This window comes from Chionomys nivalis, chromosome 3, assembly GCF_950005125.1.
Source record: "Chionomys nivalis chromosome 3, mChiNiv1.1, whole genome shotgun sequence".
Taxonomy (NCBI): domain Eukaryota; kingdom Metazoa; phylum Chordata; class Mammalia; order Rodentia; family Cricetidae; genus Chionomys; species Chionomys nivalis.
This window is the reverse complement of record NC_080088.1, coordinates 121313273-121332040: the sequence shown is the minus strand read 5'-3', so window position 1 is coordinate 121332040 and position 18768 is coordinate 121313273. Positions and strand designations below refer to the sequence as shown.

Below are 18768 nucleotides of genomic sequence, written 5' to 3'. Positions count from 1 at the left end.
CTACCAGGCACTGTCCCCCACCCTCCAAAAGAAATAAAACTAAAACCAGGAAAGTCCACACACGGTAGCTCATACTTTTAATTCTAGTACACAGCAGCAGAGATAGGCAGATCTCTGTGAGTTCAAAACTAGCCTGTTGTATATACCAAGTTCTGGGCTCCATAATGAAATACTATCTCCAAAAAAAAAAAAAAAAAGCTTTTCTTTATTTGAACAGAACACTCCTGTCTCCCTAAAGCCCTTTCTAGGAAAGCCTGAACTGTGGGACTCTGATCTGTGTCTGTCCCTGAGGTAAGAGAACAGATGAAAGTAACCCACAGCTCTGGGAAGTCACAGTACGCCCCACAGGACTTCCTTCTGAAATGAGACGGCTTATTTCTTAACTGCATCTGTTTAGTTTTTTGTATATGTGTATACGTGTGGTCTGATGGCCACATGCCATTTCATGGGTGTGGTGGTCCCCACAACAGCTTGCGACCGTTGTTTCTCTTCTTTTGAAGTGTGGGTCTTCAGGTTTGGCAGCATGCACCTCCGCAGGCCGGGCCACCTTTCCAGCCTTGAGACGTAGGTAGCTTTGCTGTGTAGCCCAGGCTGCCCTCTTCCCTTTCTTGCTAGGGCCCCGAGATTGCAGCCAACAGCACACCTGATCAGACAGTACTTCCTGCTCTCATGACCTGGGCCTTCTTTAGGGTTCAGGAGGAGAGCACCCCACCTGTGAATCAGAATGAGGGCTGGGTACTCAGACTCTCGAGTGAGGCCACCAGGTACCAGAGGGATTGGCCAAGCCTCGGTTTTCTCTTCCATAGAAGGGAACCAGGAAGTGGTGGCTTTCGTGGAGCAGAGGCACAAGAGATGAGGCCATGAGGGAAGCCCCAGCCTGTGGCTGTCCTCCCTGCCCAGTGGCCTTAGAGATGCAAGTTAACTCTGTGCCACACTGGGAATTGCTGCTCCCTACCACACTCCCTGGCATTCCCAGTTTCATTGTTCCCGTGGATTGTGTTTCTGACCCTTCTCTCTCCCAGTGACCTGAAAAGTGGTCTGGATCTCAGCAGCCCCTACCCCTGGGCCAGGGAGCAGATGGAATGTTGGTGCAATTTAGGGCCCAGAACCTTACTTTGGAAAAAAGCACTCAGGTTGTGTTGCCCCCAGCAGCTCATTGCTGGCAGCTCAGACATCTCAAGAGTCCTGGGGTGCCTGATGTGGGGGTCTTCCTGTCTGGGCTGGCCCACCTCTTATGAGTGGCCTTCTGCCTGAGTAGAATAGGTAGGTGCCTGTGAACCCACCTTAAGCCCGTTTCTTTCCGTTCGTGGAGTGGGGTGCTCACAGTCAAAGCTGTCAGCCTTGTTCTGTCTGGGAGAGCCACTGGGATCAACACAAAATGATTAAACAGGCTTCGTCGGTTCTCACAGCAATCCTAGAGGTGACTTTTCTAGATGCGGGACACTGGTTCAGAATAAGGTCAAAATCTGGCCAGGATGATGCCCTCTGAGTGCCAGAGCGTCATACTCTGCCCCAGGCTCTCTGAGTGCAGATGACATGCGGCCCATGCGTGACATTGGGCTTCTGTTTACTCGGGTACAAGGCAAACTGGACACCATGTCATCTTACATCAGGTTGCAGATGGGATAGACTTTGGAGAAATACTGTGGCCTGTGATACCCTTGTCCCCACAGGCAGGGGTAGAGATCAACCATCCCCAGGGGCAGTGTTTCGTATCCTGGTAACTACAGTTGGCTTTATGCCATTCTCCTGGCAGCTGGGAAGTCCTTGGCCACCCACTTTCTGTCCTGAGACGTTTTCCACAGTGTCCAGTGTGGCCCATCACAAGAAAATGCTGAGCCTCCCCCTCCTCTCCAGGCAGGTGTCGGAGGGCTGAGGACAAGGCTGCACTCTGTATTCTCACCCACTGGCACCACCTGTCCTGGCTGTGGAAGCATTTAAAATAGACTCTAGAGAACCAGGCCGAGAACCAGGCTTAGGCAAAGAGAAAGATTGCATGAACGCAAAGTAGGCTTAAGTACAGGAGCGTGGCAAGCCAAGGGGGGGTGGTCCTCTGTGCTGGCAAGCCCAGGTTACGGAGAGAGGCAGGTGAGGACCGCGCCAGGCCAGGGACAGAGCTGTGGTGACAGGTAAGGGTGTGCTGTTATGCTGCAGGGACTTCCAACCCCACTCTGCCCTGGGGTGCGGGCCAAGTCCCTCCCCTGTGGCCTGATACAGCACACCACAGCCTCCTACTGAAAGGTGATACTTTGGAGGCTGGGTTCCCTTAGTCACCCTGTGGGCGCTTGTGAGACCAGATGAGAATGGAGCTGGTGGCCGTGTCCCCAGTGTCGGTAAGTGGCCCTGACCACTCAGGAGCTAAACTGGGTGGGAGGAAAAGTCCAAGTATAGACGGGGGCTGCGGGACACTGACATGCTGTCCCTCCAAGGCCATGCAGAGACCGGGTGAATGTGTTGGGTTTTTTTCTTTTTGGGGGTGGTGGTGGTGGAAAGCCAGCATACCCTCCACCTACTACACTGTGGTGCTGGCTGCAGGCCAGCACTTGCTGGAGCCCAGCAGCTTCCTGCATCCGTCATGGGAGGCTTGTGGCTCAGGCACCAGACTGCTGTTACTTAGGTTTGAATTACAAGAAATAAAAATAAGCTTAGGGGTGTGGCTTAGAGGTTGAGCATTTGTCTCACTCAGGTGAGGTCCTGGGTTCTAGTCTAGCCCTGGGGAGAAAAGAAACTAAATAAAACCTTTGACAAGCATCCAGTTTGGGGGTCAACAGTGTCAGTTCACGGGAAGGCAACAACTTGGGGACAGATGCCTACTCGGGGCCCTCCTTCCGTCCCTATTGTCCACTTTAGACCCTGAGCTTTGAAAACTCAGACCACTTCCCACTGGCAACCGTTAGCTGAGACTTTGGTCTGCCATCCCTTCTTAAAGGCACACGACCAGCACAACTTGGAGTGTCCTGGGACGTATGGTAATTATTTGTATCTGTGTGTTGAGAGGGGGACGTGTGGGTGACGGGCCAGAGTTTGAGATCGGTTGAGAGACTGAGCTGCTCTGAGCCTCAGGTGTCCAAACTCTAGAGTGGAAGTCGGGTAAGGGCAGGCTCATGCAAACGCAGTGCCCTGGGAATGGAGGGGTCGGCAGAGGAGCCTGAAGGCCCTCGGCAGGCACACGTGTGTGTAAACTGAGTGTGTGCGGACACGCCGTTCTGAGAGCAACTCCCGAGCAAGGGGGAAGCTCTGTGTTTTGTAGGGGGAGAGGGACAGACCCAGAGGGCGTCTTGGCAGCTTTATAGAACAGTTCCCCACTTCCACTCACTCCTGTTCCTGTGACCTCTGGGCCCTATGCTGTGATAAACAAACAAACAAGGAAGGAAGGAAGGAAGATGGGAAGTGCATACTTTTAATCCTAGCATTTGGGAGGCAAAGGCAGATGGATCTCTATGAGTTTGAGATCATCCTGGTCTACATGGTGTGAGTTCCAGGACAGCCAGGGCTATATAGTAAGACTATGTCTTTAAATAAATACATAAGGAAAAAACCCTGAAGGTTTCCGCATGGTAACTTTGGCCAAGCTTGGTGTTAGAATCACGGTTTCCCGTTAGAATAGGACTGGCATGGAGTGAGAGGAGGCAGTCCCAGGAAGCGCTGCCTTCTCTTCCTTCATCAGAGTTTCCAGGTCTGAGTGTGGTCCACTTGCTGTGCACTCAGCAAGACTGTCACCAGCCACCGCTGTGTCCACCTGCCTGAGTTTGGTTTCCACGGTAACAAAGTTCCTGATGCTTGATACTATTTAAAAAAAAAAAAGTTTATTTAACTCAAAGTTCTGGAGGTCTAAGAGCATGCTTAGCTTCTGTTTGGATATGATTACGGCCTTCTAGTGACTTCCCAGTGTGGCACATGGCATCCTGATGGGACACATGAATATGGTGAGGCCGGAGAGCCGAGGGATTTTTATGGCATCTCATCCCCACAAAGCCCTAAGGCACCTGGAGGCCAGCACCAGTCCTTTCTGTAGTCTGTGTCTCCATGATGGATTAGCTTGCCCTGGCTGCACCTCTTAAAGGTCCTGTCCTCACCAACATCGTTTCCAGCTGTGGACAAGCTCCCCAGCACATGACCCTTTGGGGGCACAGCATAGCCATAGTCCCAGGCCACTGTCTGTTGCACGTTGGAAATGCAACAAGCATTTCCTAAGCAGGTTCCATGGAGTTTGCATTGCACAAGGCATACGCCGTGTCCCAGGCTTCCCAGTGAGAGTGAGCATAGAGTGTGTCATCAGATCACCAGAGGTCACTCCATCCGGGTGTTTTTCTTTCCATCATGCTATTCCCTCAACAACAATTGAAATGCTTTTCACACACCTGCTGTTTCTAACGACACTATTTCATATGTCCACGTGTGAAACTTGCCTGTGTCAGGGTCTCTCCCTGGCTCCCCCCTCCCTCTGCCACGTGCTGTGGTGGTGACATCAGCTTGTGTTCTTTGCTCATTTTCTTTGCTGCAGGTGCACTTGCAGGAACCAGACCTCTAAAGCGCAGAAGTCCGGCTCAGTTCATGCCATTGCTTGGCGCTCAGTATGTGCATGGGTTTACTTATTCAGTGCCATTATTAAACTCCAACTACATGCTTAGTACTGTGCCAGCCATAATGATCCACAAGCAAATGTCCCTACAGGCCACCTTGTTGTCAAAAAAGGTGAAGATACCTTTCATCTTAATCTGTGCCTACAGGTCTTGGCGAAGGTGGACTAAGCCCTGAGGGAAAAGGACCAGGGAGAGAGCTCGGCTGTGTGGTTGTGAGGGTACTTGAGTGTACAGGCAGCAGGGTGTGTGAGATGGGAGTGGCCTCTCTGCAGAAGCCAGGGGTGGAAGGACCTTTGACCCCGTCACACCCCCCTGCCTGAGGAACCTGTTGGGCCTCTGAGGGTGCCAGGGTTGCTTCTGCAACCTTTTGGAAAGCTATCTGTCAGTGAACAGAGAGGACTTGTAAGAACGCTTTCAGGATAGTGACCTTCCTTGCTGCTGTTTTATTGCCCTCTTGTGACAATTTATGAAGGGCAAGAAAGACAGTGTTAGAAGCAACCCCCAGCCAGGCCTAGGGTCACACACCTTTAATCCCAGCACTCCAAGGCGGAGCTCTGTGAGTTCAAGGCCAGCTTGGTCTCCACAGTGAGTTCCAGGACAGTCAGGGCTATGTAGAGAGACACCCCCCCCCAGACACACACACACACACACACACACACACACACACACACACACACACACAGAGGAAGCGTGGCCTCAGAAGTTTCTCACTCAGCATCCAGAAGCAAAAGGGAGCTATATGGGGTGGGGCATAAGCTTTAGAAAGACTGGTACTCACCCCAGGGCAGAGTTTTGACTCTCATGATACATTTCTTAGTTTCTGGAAGCATTTAAAATTTTTTTGTTTTGTTTTTGGGTTTTTTGTTTTTGTTTTTCGAGACAGGGTTTCTCTGTGGTTTTGGAGCCTGTCCTGGAACTAGCTCTTGTAGACCAGGCTGGTCTCGAACTCACAGAGATCCGCCTGCCTCTGCCTCCCAAGTGCTGGGATTAAAGGCGTGCGCCACCACCGCCCAGCGCATTTAAAAATTTTTAAATTACATTTATGGATTTGTGTGTTTACGTATGTAGGCAAGTGCATGCCACAGCATTTGTGTGGAGGTCAGAGGACAACTTGTGGAAATCAGTTCTCTCCTTCTATTATGTGGGCCCTGGGGATTGAACCCTGGTCGTCTCAGATTTGGCAGCAGTCGCCTTTAGCTGTGGATCCATCTTACTGGCCCTGGAGACATTGGTTGTCCCAGCGGAGGGAGCTGATGCTACTGCTGGCTGGCCACAGGATGGCCTCAGGGAACCTGCCTCGAATGTCAATGGGCACGAGGCTTCAGAGTCCCAGGGAGTGGGGAGGAGGGCGGACTCCGGCATCAGGAAGGAACCTGGAGTGCCCATAGGGTCTCTCTATGTAGTCCTAGGTGTCCTGGACCAGGTTGGCCTCGAACTCACAGATTCACCAGCTTCTGCCCATGTCACCAATCTCGGCTTTGCACACCATTCTTTTTATGGACCCACTCCATACTGTCTTCCTCAGCATTTGCTCTGTTAGTTAACTTCCCAGCAGCAGCGGGCACTGCCCCTCCCCCACACTTGTTGTTTTGCCCCATTGCTATAAGGAACCGACGGAGCCAAGTGTCAAGAAGCGGTTGGTTTGGGCTCAACATATTGGAGATTCCAGCCCAACATTGAGTGTCCCACATGCTTTGTCGGCATATTGAAGGTTCTGGTCCGACTTCGAGTGTCCCTGTTGTTGCAGGCCTTACTTTGGTTTATTCTCCGGCTATACAGCTTAACTTGACCTTGAACTCACAGTCCTTGAGGCAGAGTGGGGTAAAGTATTTGTCACGTCAGCACCCATTGCCATGGTACCTGCCTTACCTCCAGCAGGTGGGAGCATGGGTGGGATTTGTAGGGCAAGCTGGTTGGCTAGAAGCTCTAGGTTCTCTATACAAGGTGGAGTGTATAGGCTCAGTATATAAGGTGGAGTGTATAGGTTCAGTATACAAGGTGGAATGTATAGGTTCAGTATATAAGGTGGAGTGTATAGGTTCAGTATACAAGGTGGAGTGTATAGGTTCTAATACAAGGTGGAGTGTATAGGTTCAGTATATAAGGTGGAGTGGATAGGCTCAGTATATAAGGTGGAGTGTATAGGTTCAGTATATAAGGTGGAGTGTATAGGTTCTATATACAAGGTGGAGTGTATAGGCTCAGTATATAAGGTGGAGTGTATAGGTTCAGTATATAAGGTGGAGTGTATAGGTTCAGTATACAAGGTGCAGTGTATAGGTTCAGTATACAAGGTGGAGTATATAGGTTCAGTATACAGGTGGAGTATATAGGTTCAGTATACAAGGTGGAGTGTATAGGTTCTAATACAAGGTGGAGCGTATAGGTTCAGTATACAAGGTGGAGTGTATAGGTTCTCTATACAAGGTGGAGTGTATAGGTTCAGTATATAAGGTGGAGTGTATAGGCTCAGTATATAAGGCAGAGTGTATAGGTTTTCTATACAAGGTGGAGTGTATAGGTTCTCTATACAAGGTGGAGTGTATAGGTTCAGTATATAAGGTGGAGTGTATAGGTTCAGTATATAAGGTGGAGTGTATAGGTTCTCTATACAAGGTGGAGTGTATAGGCTCAGTATATAAGGTGGAGTGTATAGGTTCAGTATATAAGGTGGAGCGTATAGGTTCTAATACAAGGTGGAGTGTATAGGCTCAGTATATAAGGTTGAGTGTATAGGTTCTATATACAAGGTGGAGCGTACAGGTTCTCTATACAAGGTGGAGTGTATAGGCTCAGTATATAAGGTGGAGTGTATAGGCTCAGTATATAAGGTGGAGTGTATAGGTTCAGTATACAAGGTGGAGTGTATAGGCTCGGTATATAAGATGGAGTGTATAGGTTCAGTATATAAGGTGGAGTGTATAGGCTCAGTATATAAGGTGGAATGTATAGGTTCAGTATACAAGGTGGAGTGTATAGGTTCAGTATATAAGGTGGAATGTATAGGTTCAGTGTATAAGGTGGAGTGTATAGGTTCAGTATACAAGGTGGAGTGTATAGGTTCTAATACAAGGTGGAGTGTATAGGCTCAGTATATAAGGTGGAGTGTATAGGTTCTCTATACAAGGTGGAGTGTATAGGTTCTCTATACAAGGTGGAGTGTATAGGTTCAGTATACAAGGTGGAGTGTATAGGTTCTCTATACAAGGTGGAGTGTATAGGTTCTCTATACAAGGTGGAGTGTATAGGTTCAGTATACAAGGTGGAGTGTATAGGTTCAGTATATAAGGTGGAGTGTATAGGTTCAGTATATAAGGTGGAGTGTATAGGTTCAGTATATAAGGTGGAGTGTATAGGTTCAGTATATAAGGTGGAGTGTATAGGTTCAGTATACAAGGTGGAGTGTATAGGTTCTAATACAAGGTGGAGTGTATAGGCTCAGTATATAAGGTGGAGTGTATAGGTTCAGTATACAAGGTGGAGTGTATAGGTTCTCTATACAAGGTGGAGTGTATAGGTTCTATATACAAGGTGGAGTGTATAGGTTCAGTATACAAGGTGGAGTGTATAGGTTCTCTATACAAGGTGGAGTGTATAGGTTCTCTATACAAGGTGGAGTGTATAGGTTCAGTATATAAGGTGGAGTGTATAGGTTCAGTATATAAGGTGGAGTGTATAGGTTCTATATACAAGGTGGAGTGTATAGGTTCAGTATATAAGGTGGAGTGTATAGGCTCAGTATATAAGGTGGAATGTATAGGTTCAGTATACAATGTGGAGTAGATAGGTTCAGTATACAAGGTGGAGTGTATAGGCTCAGTATATAAGGTGGAGTGTATAGGTTCAGTATATAAGGTGGAGTGTATAGGTTCAGTATACAAGGTGGAGTGTATAGGTTCTAATACAAGGTGGAGTGTATAGGCTCAGTATATAAGGTGGAGTGTATAGGTTCTCTATACAAGGTGGAGTGTATAGGTTCTCTATACAAGGTGGAGTGTATAGGTTCAGTATACAAGGTGGAGTGTATAGGTTCTCTATACAAGGTGGAGTGTATAGGTTCTCTATACAAGGTGGAGTGTATAGGTTCAGTATACAAGGTGGAGTGTATAGGTTCAGTATATAAGGTGGAGTGTATAGGTTCAGTATATAAGGTGGAGTGTATAGGTTCAGTATATAAGGTGGAGTGTATAGGTTCAGTATATAAGGTGGAGTGTATAGGTTCAGTATACAAGGTGGAGTGTATAGGTTCTAATACAAGGTGGAGTGTATAGGCTCAGTATATAAGGTGGAGTGTATAGGTTCAGTATACAAGGTGGAGTGTATAGGTTCTCTATACAAGGTGGAGTGTATAGGTTCTATATACAAGGTGGAGTGTATAGGTTCAGTATACAAGGTGGAGTGTATAGGTTCTCTATACAAGGTGGAGTGTATAGGTTCTCTATACAAGGTGGAGTGTATAGGTTCAGTATATAATGTGGAGTGTATAGGTTCAGTATATAAGGTGGAGTGTATAGGTTCAGTATATAATGTGGAGTGTATAGGTTCAGTATATAAGGTGGAGTGTATAGGTTCAGTATATAAGGTGGAGTGTATAGGTTCAGTATATAATGTGGAGTGTATAGGTTCAGTATATAAGGTGGAGTGTATAGGTTCAGTATATAAGGTGGAGTGTATAGGTTCTATATACAAGGTGGAGTGTATAGGCTCAGCATATAAGGTGGAGTGTATAGGTTCAGTATATAAGGTGGAGTGTATAGGTTCAGTATATAAGGTGGAGTGTATAGGTTCTATATACAAGGTGGAGAGTATAGGCTCAGTATATAAGGTGGAGAGCTATGTGTGTCAGCCTCGGGGCTCCACAAATATGTGCATATGAATACACGTGTACCCAAGCACACATCACCACATGCACACACACGTGCCAAAATCAGTCCTTTGCTTTTAGCCTCCCCCGCATTGCAGGCATCTGGGTGTTTTAGAATTACATTTGTTTACCTGCGAGTGTGTGTGTACACACATGGAGGTCAGAGGAAGTCGGTAGATGGCGTCTGTTTTCTCCTTCCACCGTGTGGGTTTGGGGACTTGAACTCACCTTATCAGACTTGACGGTGAGCAACTTTTCTTGATGAGCTGTCTTGCCAGCCCAAATTTAAAGAAAAAAAATTGATGAAGTCAAGTTTACCAATTTTTAATGTTGCTCACACCTTTGAGCCATATCTAAGGATCCATCATCAGATCTGCCTCATGAAGGCTTGTGAATTTTCTAGATTTCCTAGGTTAAGACTTTGGCCCACTGAGTTGATTCTGATGCTACACGAAACAGGGGTCCAGCCTCATCCATCTGCATGTGATGGACAGATTGTTCCAGCAGCAGGCTGCTGTGACTCCTCTTGGTTGCCTGGTCACAGGCATGGCCCTGTCTGAATCTCACCTCTCTGCCCTGTATCCCCACATCAGCACCACAGTTGACCACAGCTCCAGTCATGTTTTGTTGGTCCCGGGATCAAACCCGGGGCTTCATGCTGCTGAACTGTCTCCCCGACCCTGGAGGAAGTTTAGAAATTGGGAATTGTTTTTTTGAGACAGGGTTTCTCTGTGGCTTTGGAGCCTGTCCTGAAACTAGCTCTTGTAGACCAGGCTGGTCTCGAACTCACAGAGATTCACCTGTCTCTGCCTCCCAAGTGCTGGGATTAAAGGTGTGCGCCACCACCACCCGGCGGGAATTGTTTTTGATTTGGAGAAAAAGAAGATTTGAGGCGGGGTTTCATAGAGTCCAAGCTGGAATCAAAGTCTCCATGTGGCCAGTGACTTCTGAACTTCTGATCCTCGCTCCTCCACCTTCCACTTGCTACCATTCCAGACCTGTATTGCCTTATGCAATTATATGCAGTCCCCGGACCTTTGGGACTTCTGTCTGTGTGGGGCCAAACCCTCTGCAGATAGCCTGTGTTTCTGCTCTCCTTGTGTAGGTGCTTGCTCGGCTAGAACTGGACAGGTGTCTTTCCCAGTCTCATCTCTGGTCTTTGGGGGTGCATCATTGTTATTTTAAGGCCCCTTCCTATTTCTGGTTCCCTAAATGTTTTTTTTTTTTCAGTCAGGGAAAGGTGTGGGATTTATCAGTTTCTGTGTCAGTTGAGGCAACCATGACGTTGACTTGATTCACTCCTGACTCGCTTTTCTTTAAAAAAGAAACTTGACGACCTTAAAAGAAAATAAAACCCGAGTTTATTCCTTACCCAGAACTCCTTGCCAATGGCACAGAGATCCAACTGCCAAGTGGTCATGAGGTCCACGCATGGACCCACATTTCCAGGAAAACCTAAGAACATTTTCCATTTCCCTAAAGAATGTTGTGTGGAAATCACAAAAGAAGACGCTGTTTAGACGCCACAGGCCTGAGCTGTGCATTCTGATTTTGTAGTGTTTCTGATATAACTGTGACAGCATTGGTCAGTCTAGTTCTTTTTTGGGGGAGTTTGGGTACCCCAAGGCTGCATGCCTGTTGGGCAAGCACCCGCTTGCTCCTCAGCTACAGCCTTAGCCAGGCCAGCAGACTGGCTTCAGAGATGTTGAGGCATGTCCAAACCATGATTTTAGGAGATTTCTCTGTGTGAGCATGACTTGCCTGCCTGTAGAGGTCAGAAGATAACTTTCCTGGGAGTTGGATTTTGTTGTTGTTGTTGGAGACAGGGTTTCTCGCACAGAGATCCACCTGACTCTGCCTCCTGAGTGCTGGGATGAAAGGCGTGCGCCGCCACCGCCCAGCCCCACCTGTTGTTCTTTGAGGCAGTGTCTCTCTGATTTTTTTCCATTGTGCTGCCGGACCGCATGTTTCTGAATGACTTTCCTGTTTCCCCTCCCATCTCGCCACATGAGCACTGGGATTACAGATGTGCCACCATAGCCAGTTTTTCTCGTGGCCTCCGGGGTTTGAACGCAGATCTTCCGGCTTACATAGCTACCGCTTTTAGTTGCCAATCTCCCTGGCCCCAAATCCCACATTTAAAAAAAAATTTATTTATTTGTTTATTATGTATACAATGTTCTGTCTGTGTGTATGTCTGCAGGCCAGAAGAGGACACCAGACCTCATTACAGATGGTTTTGAGCCACCATGTGGTTGCTGGGAATTGAACTCAGGACCTTTGGAAGAACAGGCAATGCTCTTAACCACTGAGCTATCTCTCCAGCCCCAATCCCACATTTTTTAAGGATATTTCCTTCGACAGTAATTATCTGCTTATCAGAGGGCAGAGCTGTGAGAGGAAGAACTGGGGTTAGAATCAGAATCCTAATTCAGTCACCCCACCCATGCTTGCTCAATCCGCAGCACAGACGACTGTACTCCAGACCCCAGGGTCGGCCTTCTGTGGTTTTGTTGAATGTCTATTCTAGTTGTGAGTGCTGGGTCAGGATGCTTGCCCTGGGTCAGGATGTCCTCCAGGGCATGAGGACAGCATGACACTGAGGAAGCAGAGGAAGCTAGCCACAGCAGTAACACTGACCCCTACCTCCACAGATACCAAAATCCCTCATACAATGGTGTGTTTACCTGATGCCTACACGCAGTCCCTCCATGCTCCAATCTCTGGGTTACTTATAACCCCACACGATATAAATGCTACAGAGAGCCATTAGACAGCATTGTTTAGAGAACAGTGGCAGAAAAGTCAGTGTGCAATACAGATCCAGTTTCTTCCCAATGTTTTCAGCATCGTCAGTTAAGTCTGTAGAGGACTGCAGAAGGCTAGCAATGTGGCTAAAGTCATTTACAGAGCACAGAAGTCATCTACATAGCATACAGGGTATTTACAGAGCACACAAGTCATCCACATAGCACACAAGGTATTTACAGAGCACACAAGTCATCTACATAGTGTACAAGGTATTTACAGAGCATAGAAGTAATTTACATAATGCACAAGTAGTTTACATAGCACACAAGGTATTTACAGAGCACACAAGTCATCCACATAGCACACAAGGTATTTACATAGCATACAAGTCATCTACATAGCATATAAGGTATTTACAGAGCATGGAAGTAATTTACATAATGTACAAGTAATTTAAAGAGCATATAAGTCACTTGCATAACATACAAGTCATTTATGTAGCATACAAGTCATTTATATGACATATATTCTGTTGTAGGAAGCTGCTTGTTTGTTCCTGGCTGCTCAGCTCCAAAATAACCACACAGAAACTGTTAATTAAATCACTGCTTGGCCCATTAGCTCTAGCTTCTTATTGGCTAGCTCTTACATCTTAATTTAACCCATTTCTATTAATCTGTGTATCACCATGTGGCTGTGGCCTACCTGCAAGGTTCTGTCCGGCATCTGTCTCTGGTGGGGCTACATGGCTTCTCACTGACTCTGCCTACTCTCTCTATATGTATCTTTTCCAGCCTGGCTATCTTCTGTTAAGCCACTGGCCAAAAGCAGTTTCTTTATTCATTAACCAATAAAAGAGGCACATAAACAGAAGGACTTCCTACACCAATAAACCACTTATTTAAAGAACAAATTCACAAGACTGGAAAGATGACTCAGTTGCTAAGAGCACTGACTGCTCTTGCAAAGAACCCAGATTCAGTTCCCTTCACCCACATGGTGGCTCACAGCCATCCCTAACTCCAGGAGACCTGACCTGATGCCTGATGCTCTTTTTGTTTTGTTTTGTTTTGTTTTTTGAGACAGGGTTTCTCTGTAGCTTTGGAGCCTGTCCTGGTACTAGCTCTTGTAGAGCAGGCTGGTCTCGAACTCACAGAGATCCGCCTGCCTCTGCCTCCCGAGTGCTGGGATTAAAGGCGTGCGCCACCACCGCCCGGCTCCTGATGCTCTTTTTTAACCTCTAAGAGCACCAGGTACATACATGATGTACATACATACATGCTTGCAAAACACTCCTATACATAAAATAAATACATCCTAGAATACTAGAACATGCCAGCGCTGTCAGTGTGTTCAGAGTACTTGTGGTCACAGTAAGCCTTAGATTCCATCCCCCGAACATCGTTCCCATCCCAGTGTCCCTCAGTAACCACGAATCTTCCTGTCTGGGGTTGGCCTGGTCTGGACGTTTTGAAGATACAGAATTATAATCTGTAGCCAGGCGGTGGTGGCGCACGCCTTTAATCCCAGCACTTGGGAGGCAGAGGCAGGCGGATCTCTGTGAGTTCGAGACCAGCCTGGTCTAAAGAGCTAGTTCCAGGACAGGCTCCAAAACCACAGAGAAACCCTGTCTCGAAAAACCAAAAAAAAAAAAAGAATTATAATCTGTGTTTTCTCATGATTGGTGCAAGGTTTTCAAATTCAGCCATGTTGCAGTGTGAATCACGGACGGCTTCATTCCGGTTTACAGCCAAGTAATACTCCATTGTGTAGATGTGCCTCATTCTGTTTATTCCTCAGTTAAAAGATAACTGACTTTTATCTTTGTCTTTTTATCTTTTATCTTTTTATTTTGAAATGGTCTCAGTATGTATCCCAAACTGGTTTGGGATGCAACAGGGATCCACTTGCCTCTGCCTCCTGAGTACTGGGATTGAAGGTGTGCTCCACCATGCTGGGCCTTAAAGAATATTTGAATTTTTTCCATGTTTTTGATGTAATAATAATGCTTCTAGAACCGAGTCCTTTGTGGTGTATTACGTTCTTTAGTTCTTTCTCGTGGGTGGCTTATACAAATGTTAGTTGTGATCTTAAAGTATCTGAGACTGTATTGATAAAGAACAGATGAATCCTTTTAAAGATTTATTTATCCTTTTAAAGAAAGATTTGTTTCTTATTTTGTCAGTATTTTTGAGATTATAATATAATTATAGTATTTCCCCTTCCCTTTCCTCCCTCCAAACCCTCGCATAGACTCCTTTTTGCTGTCTTTCCAATTCATGGTCTTTTTATTATTATTGTTACATGCACATATGTATATGCATATCTATCCCTAAATGTATATAGTACAACCTACTCAGACCATATAATGTTACTTGCATGTTTTCAGGGTTGACCATTTTGTATTGGATAACCAGTTGGTGTGCTCTTCCCTGGGGGAGACTGTTTCTCCTGCTCCCAGAATTTGTTAGTTGCCTATAGTTCTTGTGCCTGGCATATGTATATATCCACATGTGTGTCTGGTGCCTTCTGTGGTCATAGGATCCCCTGAAACTGGAATTATAGATAGTTGTGAACTGCTAGGTGGGTGCTGCGAATTGAACCCAGATCCTCTGTAGGAGCAGCCAGTGCTTTTAGCTGCTGAGCCGTCTGTCCAACCTAGAAAACCTCTTTAGTTCCTGGTTTGAGGCTGGAAGGCCAAGGTTGAAAAGCCCGTGTTTCATAAGAATCTTCTTGTACCTCACCCCTGGTAGAAGCAGATGGGCAAGAGAGCAAGAGACCCACCCTTGACCCTCTCTGCCTGCCGTGTTCTTTCTCACTGCCTCCCGCACTGTTTAATTGGGGATCACACATGAACTTTGGGGGGACATATTCAAGTCACAGAATAGACCCACATCCAGGAGGTTAGCAGCATGCCTTGGGTCACAGGAGCATGGTAGGACCAGAGGTCAGAGGAGAACCCCATTTCTCTTCTCACTGTCCCTCCAGTATAGGACCCCCAATACGCTTGCCCCACTTGCTGCATTAGGAGAGAAATCTGTTGGTTGTAACTGTAAGCTCTCTCTTCTCTTGACAGTTGTCTGAATGGTCTTGCTTCTCTTTTTAACCTGCCTGGTTTTCTCCTGCCTGACATTTTCCTGGTTAAAACTCTGGGGGACAATGACAGACTTCAAGCCTCTCACCAGTAGTAAGGTGGAAGCGAGCCTTCTTTCAAGCGAGGAATCAGACAGGTCATCGGAGCCCCTGCAAAAACATGGCGACTGCAGCAATTTGGACACTCTGGACCAGGAGAAGCCAGCCTCCCACAGAGGCCCCAGAGATGCCAGTTGTCAGAACTCCCCGCCCCCCTCACACCAGAAGCCTCCGAGGAATCCACTGTCTTCCAATGACACCTGGCCCTCCCCAGAACGCCAAACCTACGGGACAGCAGCCCAAGGCCCAGAAGTCCCAGGTACCAATGGTTTATCCTCTCCTGCCAGGCCTCCAGGCCAGCAAGCCAAACCCCTCTCCAAAGAGGACAAGAAACAGGCACACATCAAGAGACAGCTGATGACCAACTTCATCCTGGGCTCCTTCGATGACAACTCCTCTGATGAGGACCCCAGCACTGGCTCCTTCAGGGATTCTCCCCGGAAGGGCAGCAGGCCCAGCCTGGGCACCCTGTCTCTGGAGACTGTGCCAAACTCAAGTGACCCCGAGTCCCACACACCCACTATGAGGTAACGTACCTTCTCTTCATACTGGGAGTTGGGAGAGAACTTAGAGTGACTTTCGTATCCTTGATTCTCAGTGGGATTTGCATCCTTCCCCAGCACCTAAGCCAATACCTGAGGGTAGCTATGTGAAGAGCAGAAAGCAAGGCCTGACTTCTTTGCTTCCTGTTCCTTCCTTTCAGAATCACTAATTGTGCACTTTCCCTGTGCTCCTACTCTGTGCACCCACTGTGTGCATCTGCTGTTTGCACCTTCTCTGTGCTCCTGCTGTGTGCACCCGCTGTGTGCATCTGCTGTGTGTACCTTCTCTGTGCTCCTGCTGTGTGCATCTGCTGTGTGCACCTTCTCTGTGCTCCTGCTGTATGAACCCACTGCTTGCACCCGCTGCATGCACCCACTGTGTGCACCCACTGTGTATATCTGCTGCATGGTTCTGCTGTGTGCACCCACTGTGTGCACCTGCTGCGTGCACCCGCTGTGTGTATCTGCTGCATGCTTCTGCTGTGTGCACCCGCTGTGTGCACCTGCTGTGTGCACCTGCTGCGTGCACCCGCTGTGTATATCTGCTGCATGCTTCTGCTGTGTGCACCCACTGTGTGCACCCGCTGTGTGCACCTGCTGTGTGCACCTGCTGCATGCACCCGCTGTGTGTATCTGCTGCATGCTTCTGCTGTGTGCACCCACTGTGTGCACCTGCTGCGTGCACCCGCTGTGTGTATCTGCTGCATGCTTCTGCTGTGTGCACCCACTGTGTGCACCTGCTGCGTGCACCTGCTGTGGGCCCAGGGCCCCATGCCAGCAAAGTGGCTTTCTAGAGCTCTCTGCCCAGCTGGGAAAGAGGAGCCTGTGGGTAACTAGTTACCAGTTAAAGAACCACAGGTGAAAGCTGGGTAGTGGTGGCGCATGCCTTTAATCCCAGCACTTAGAGGCAGAGGCAGGTGGATTTTTCTAAGAGTTTGAGGCCAGCCTGGTCTACAGTGAGTTCCAGGACAGCCGAGGCTACACAGAGAAAGCCTGTCTTAGACAACGGGTGGGGGGGGTGGAGAAAGGAGAAGAGAGAGAGAGAGAGAGAGAGAGAGAGAGAGAGAGAGAGAGAGAGAGAGAGAGAGAGAGAAGAGAGAGAGCGCTCATTGGTTCCGAGAAGTCCAGGAGGAGCAGGGCCTGCCACCTGGTGGGGGCCTTGCCTAGCATCCTAATATGGCAGAGGTATCACATGAGGAGACAGGCTAAAATGCCAGCTCAGGTCCCACTTCCTCTTCTTATAAAGCCATTAACGCCATCATGGGGTGGGGGTCACATCCTCATGACCTCATCTTAATTCCCCAAGGCCCTATCTCCAGATATGAATTCAGCATATGAATTTGGAGCTTAAATCTTCAACGTGATGACTTTTCAGGGGAATATCCTCACATCTCAGCAGCTGCTAGCTGGGTCTCCTAAAATCTTGGGATACCCAGTTTCTGTAGAAGGATACCCAGACTAGAGGATTAGCTGATTGGCTTGGCTTCTTCCCATTGCCAACACAGCTAGTGAAGACCTGGGAGAAGCCTGGGTGTCTGCCCTTCTGTGAGAACCATGGCAGAAATGAAATGTCTGTGGCCTCTTGTGGCTTCTGCTCAAGCCCTCCGCTCCAGCTCCACTGCAGGTGCCAATTTCTAGACGGGCTTCTTCTGGCCAGGCCGCAGTGGCAGGCGGAAGCTCCTTCCCTTCCTACCTCGTCCTCACCTTCCTAGAGCCCTCCTCCTTGGCTCTTTCTCTTTCTACACTAAAGGCTCCTTTGTTCCCACCAGCAGGGATTTGCTCTCTTCTGTCTTTTGTTTTTTAAAACAGGGTTTCTTTGTGTAGCTCTGACTGTCCTGGAAATTGCTCTATAGACCAGGCTGGCCTTGAACTCGCAGAGACCCACCTGCCCCTGCTTCTGAGTCCTGGGATTAAGGCCTGTGGTGACCGCACGGTTTGGGACTTGCACTTCAGTGGCTGTCACTATCCTAGAATTCCTGGTGACACTGAGGACAGACTGGCCTCTTCCTTTTCATCTTTGTAAGGACCTGCTACCCAGCGCTGCCTGTCCCTGACCCGCCTTTAGTTTCTGTAGTCTAGCTCCTAGTTTCTTCAGAGCCCACTCTGTTTGCTGTGTTCACAGCCTCAGCTGTGCCCGCTATGTCTTTATCTGCTTGTGTGTGTGGCCTCTCTCCTGTGCTGGGGAGCAAGTCCCTGAGTAACGGGATCTGCCTTTGCTCACCGCCCAGCCCAGCACTGGCTAACGGTAGCCTCTGAATATTTGCCAAACGCATGAGCAAAATAAATGATGTGTGCTCTCTACAGACATTCTGGGGCATGCAAAAATACAAATGTGGAAACTGATGATGGATGTTTGGTGTGTTGGGTCCAGGGGTTCGTGCAAAGATGGGGACAGTCCACCAAAGTCTAATAAACCAGAAGCAAACTTTATTCCAGAAACCAGATTCCAGGAAAACCAGAAGCAAACTTAAAACAAACAAACAAACAAACAACAACAACAACAAAAAACCCAAACAATACCACGGGGCACAGAAGCTTATCGGCTAGCTGAGACCACAGCTAGAGATGGTGTTTATTAGGCTGTGGCCAAAGGCCGGTTTCTAAGTAGGGGCACCAAGCATTAGGTCTGAACAAAGGGATTTTTATGATCTTGTCCCGACTAGTGGGCCAGTCAACGGAGATCCTAAGGGAGGGGAGTGGGTTCTAACGTCAATGGGTAACTAGGCAGCAATCATGAAATATGTTTCAGAAGAGATTACAGTGAAAGTCACTAATTGCAAGAAAACAGATGTCTTTAGCAATTAGTTAGAAAAAGGGACTGCTTGCTAGTAATATC

General features: G+C 47.8%; 1 protein-coding gene across 1 annotated transcript in view; it reads left to right on the top strand.

Annotated features, from left to right (window-relative positions):
• Acacb (acetyl-CoA carboxylase beta) overlaps positions 1-18768 on the top strand; it is a 125007-nt gene that overhangs the window by 9093 nt on the left and 97146 nt on the right. The window contains exon 2 of the mRNA XM_057764110.1: positions 15275-15917. Coding sequence (XP_057620093.1) covers positions 15283-15917 — 635 coding nt within the window. The 5' untranslated portion in view covers positions 15275-15282. The remainder of the gene's footprint in view (positions 1-15274; positions 15918-18768) is intronic.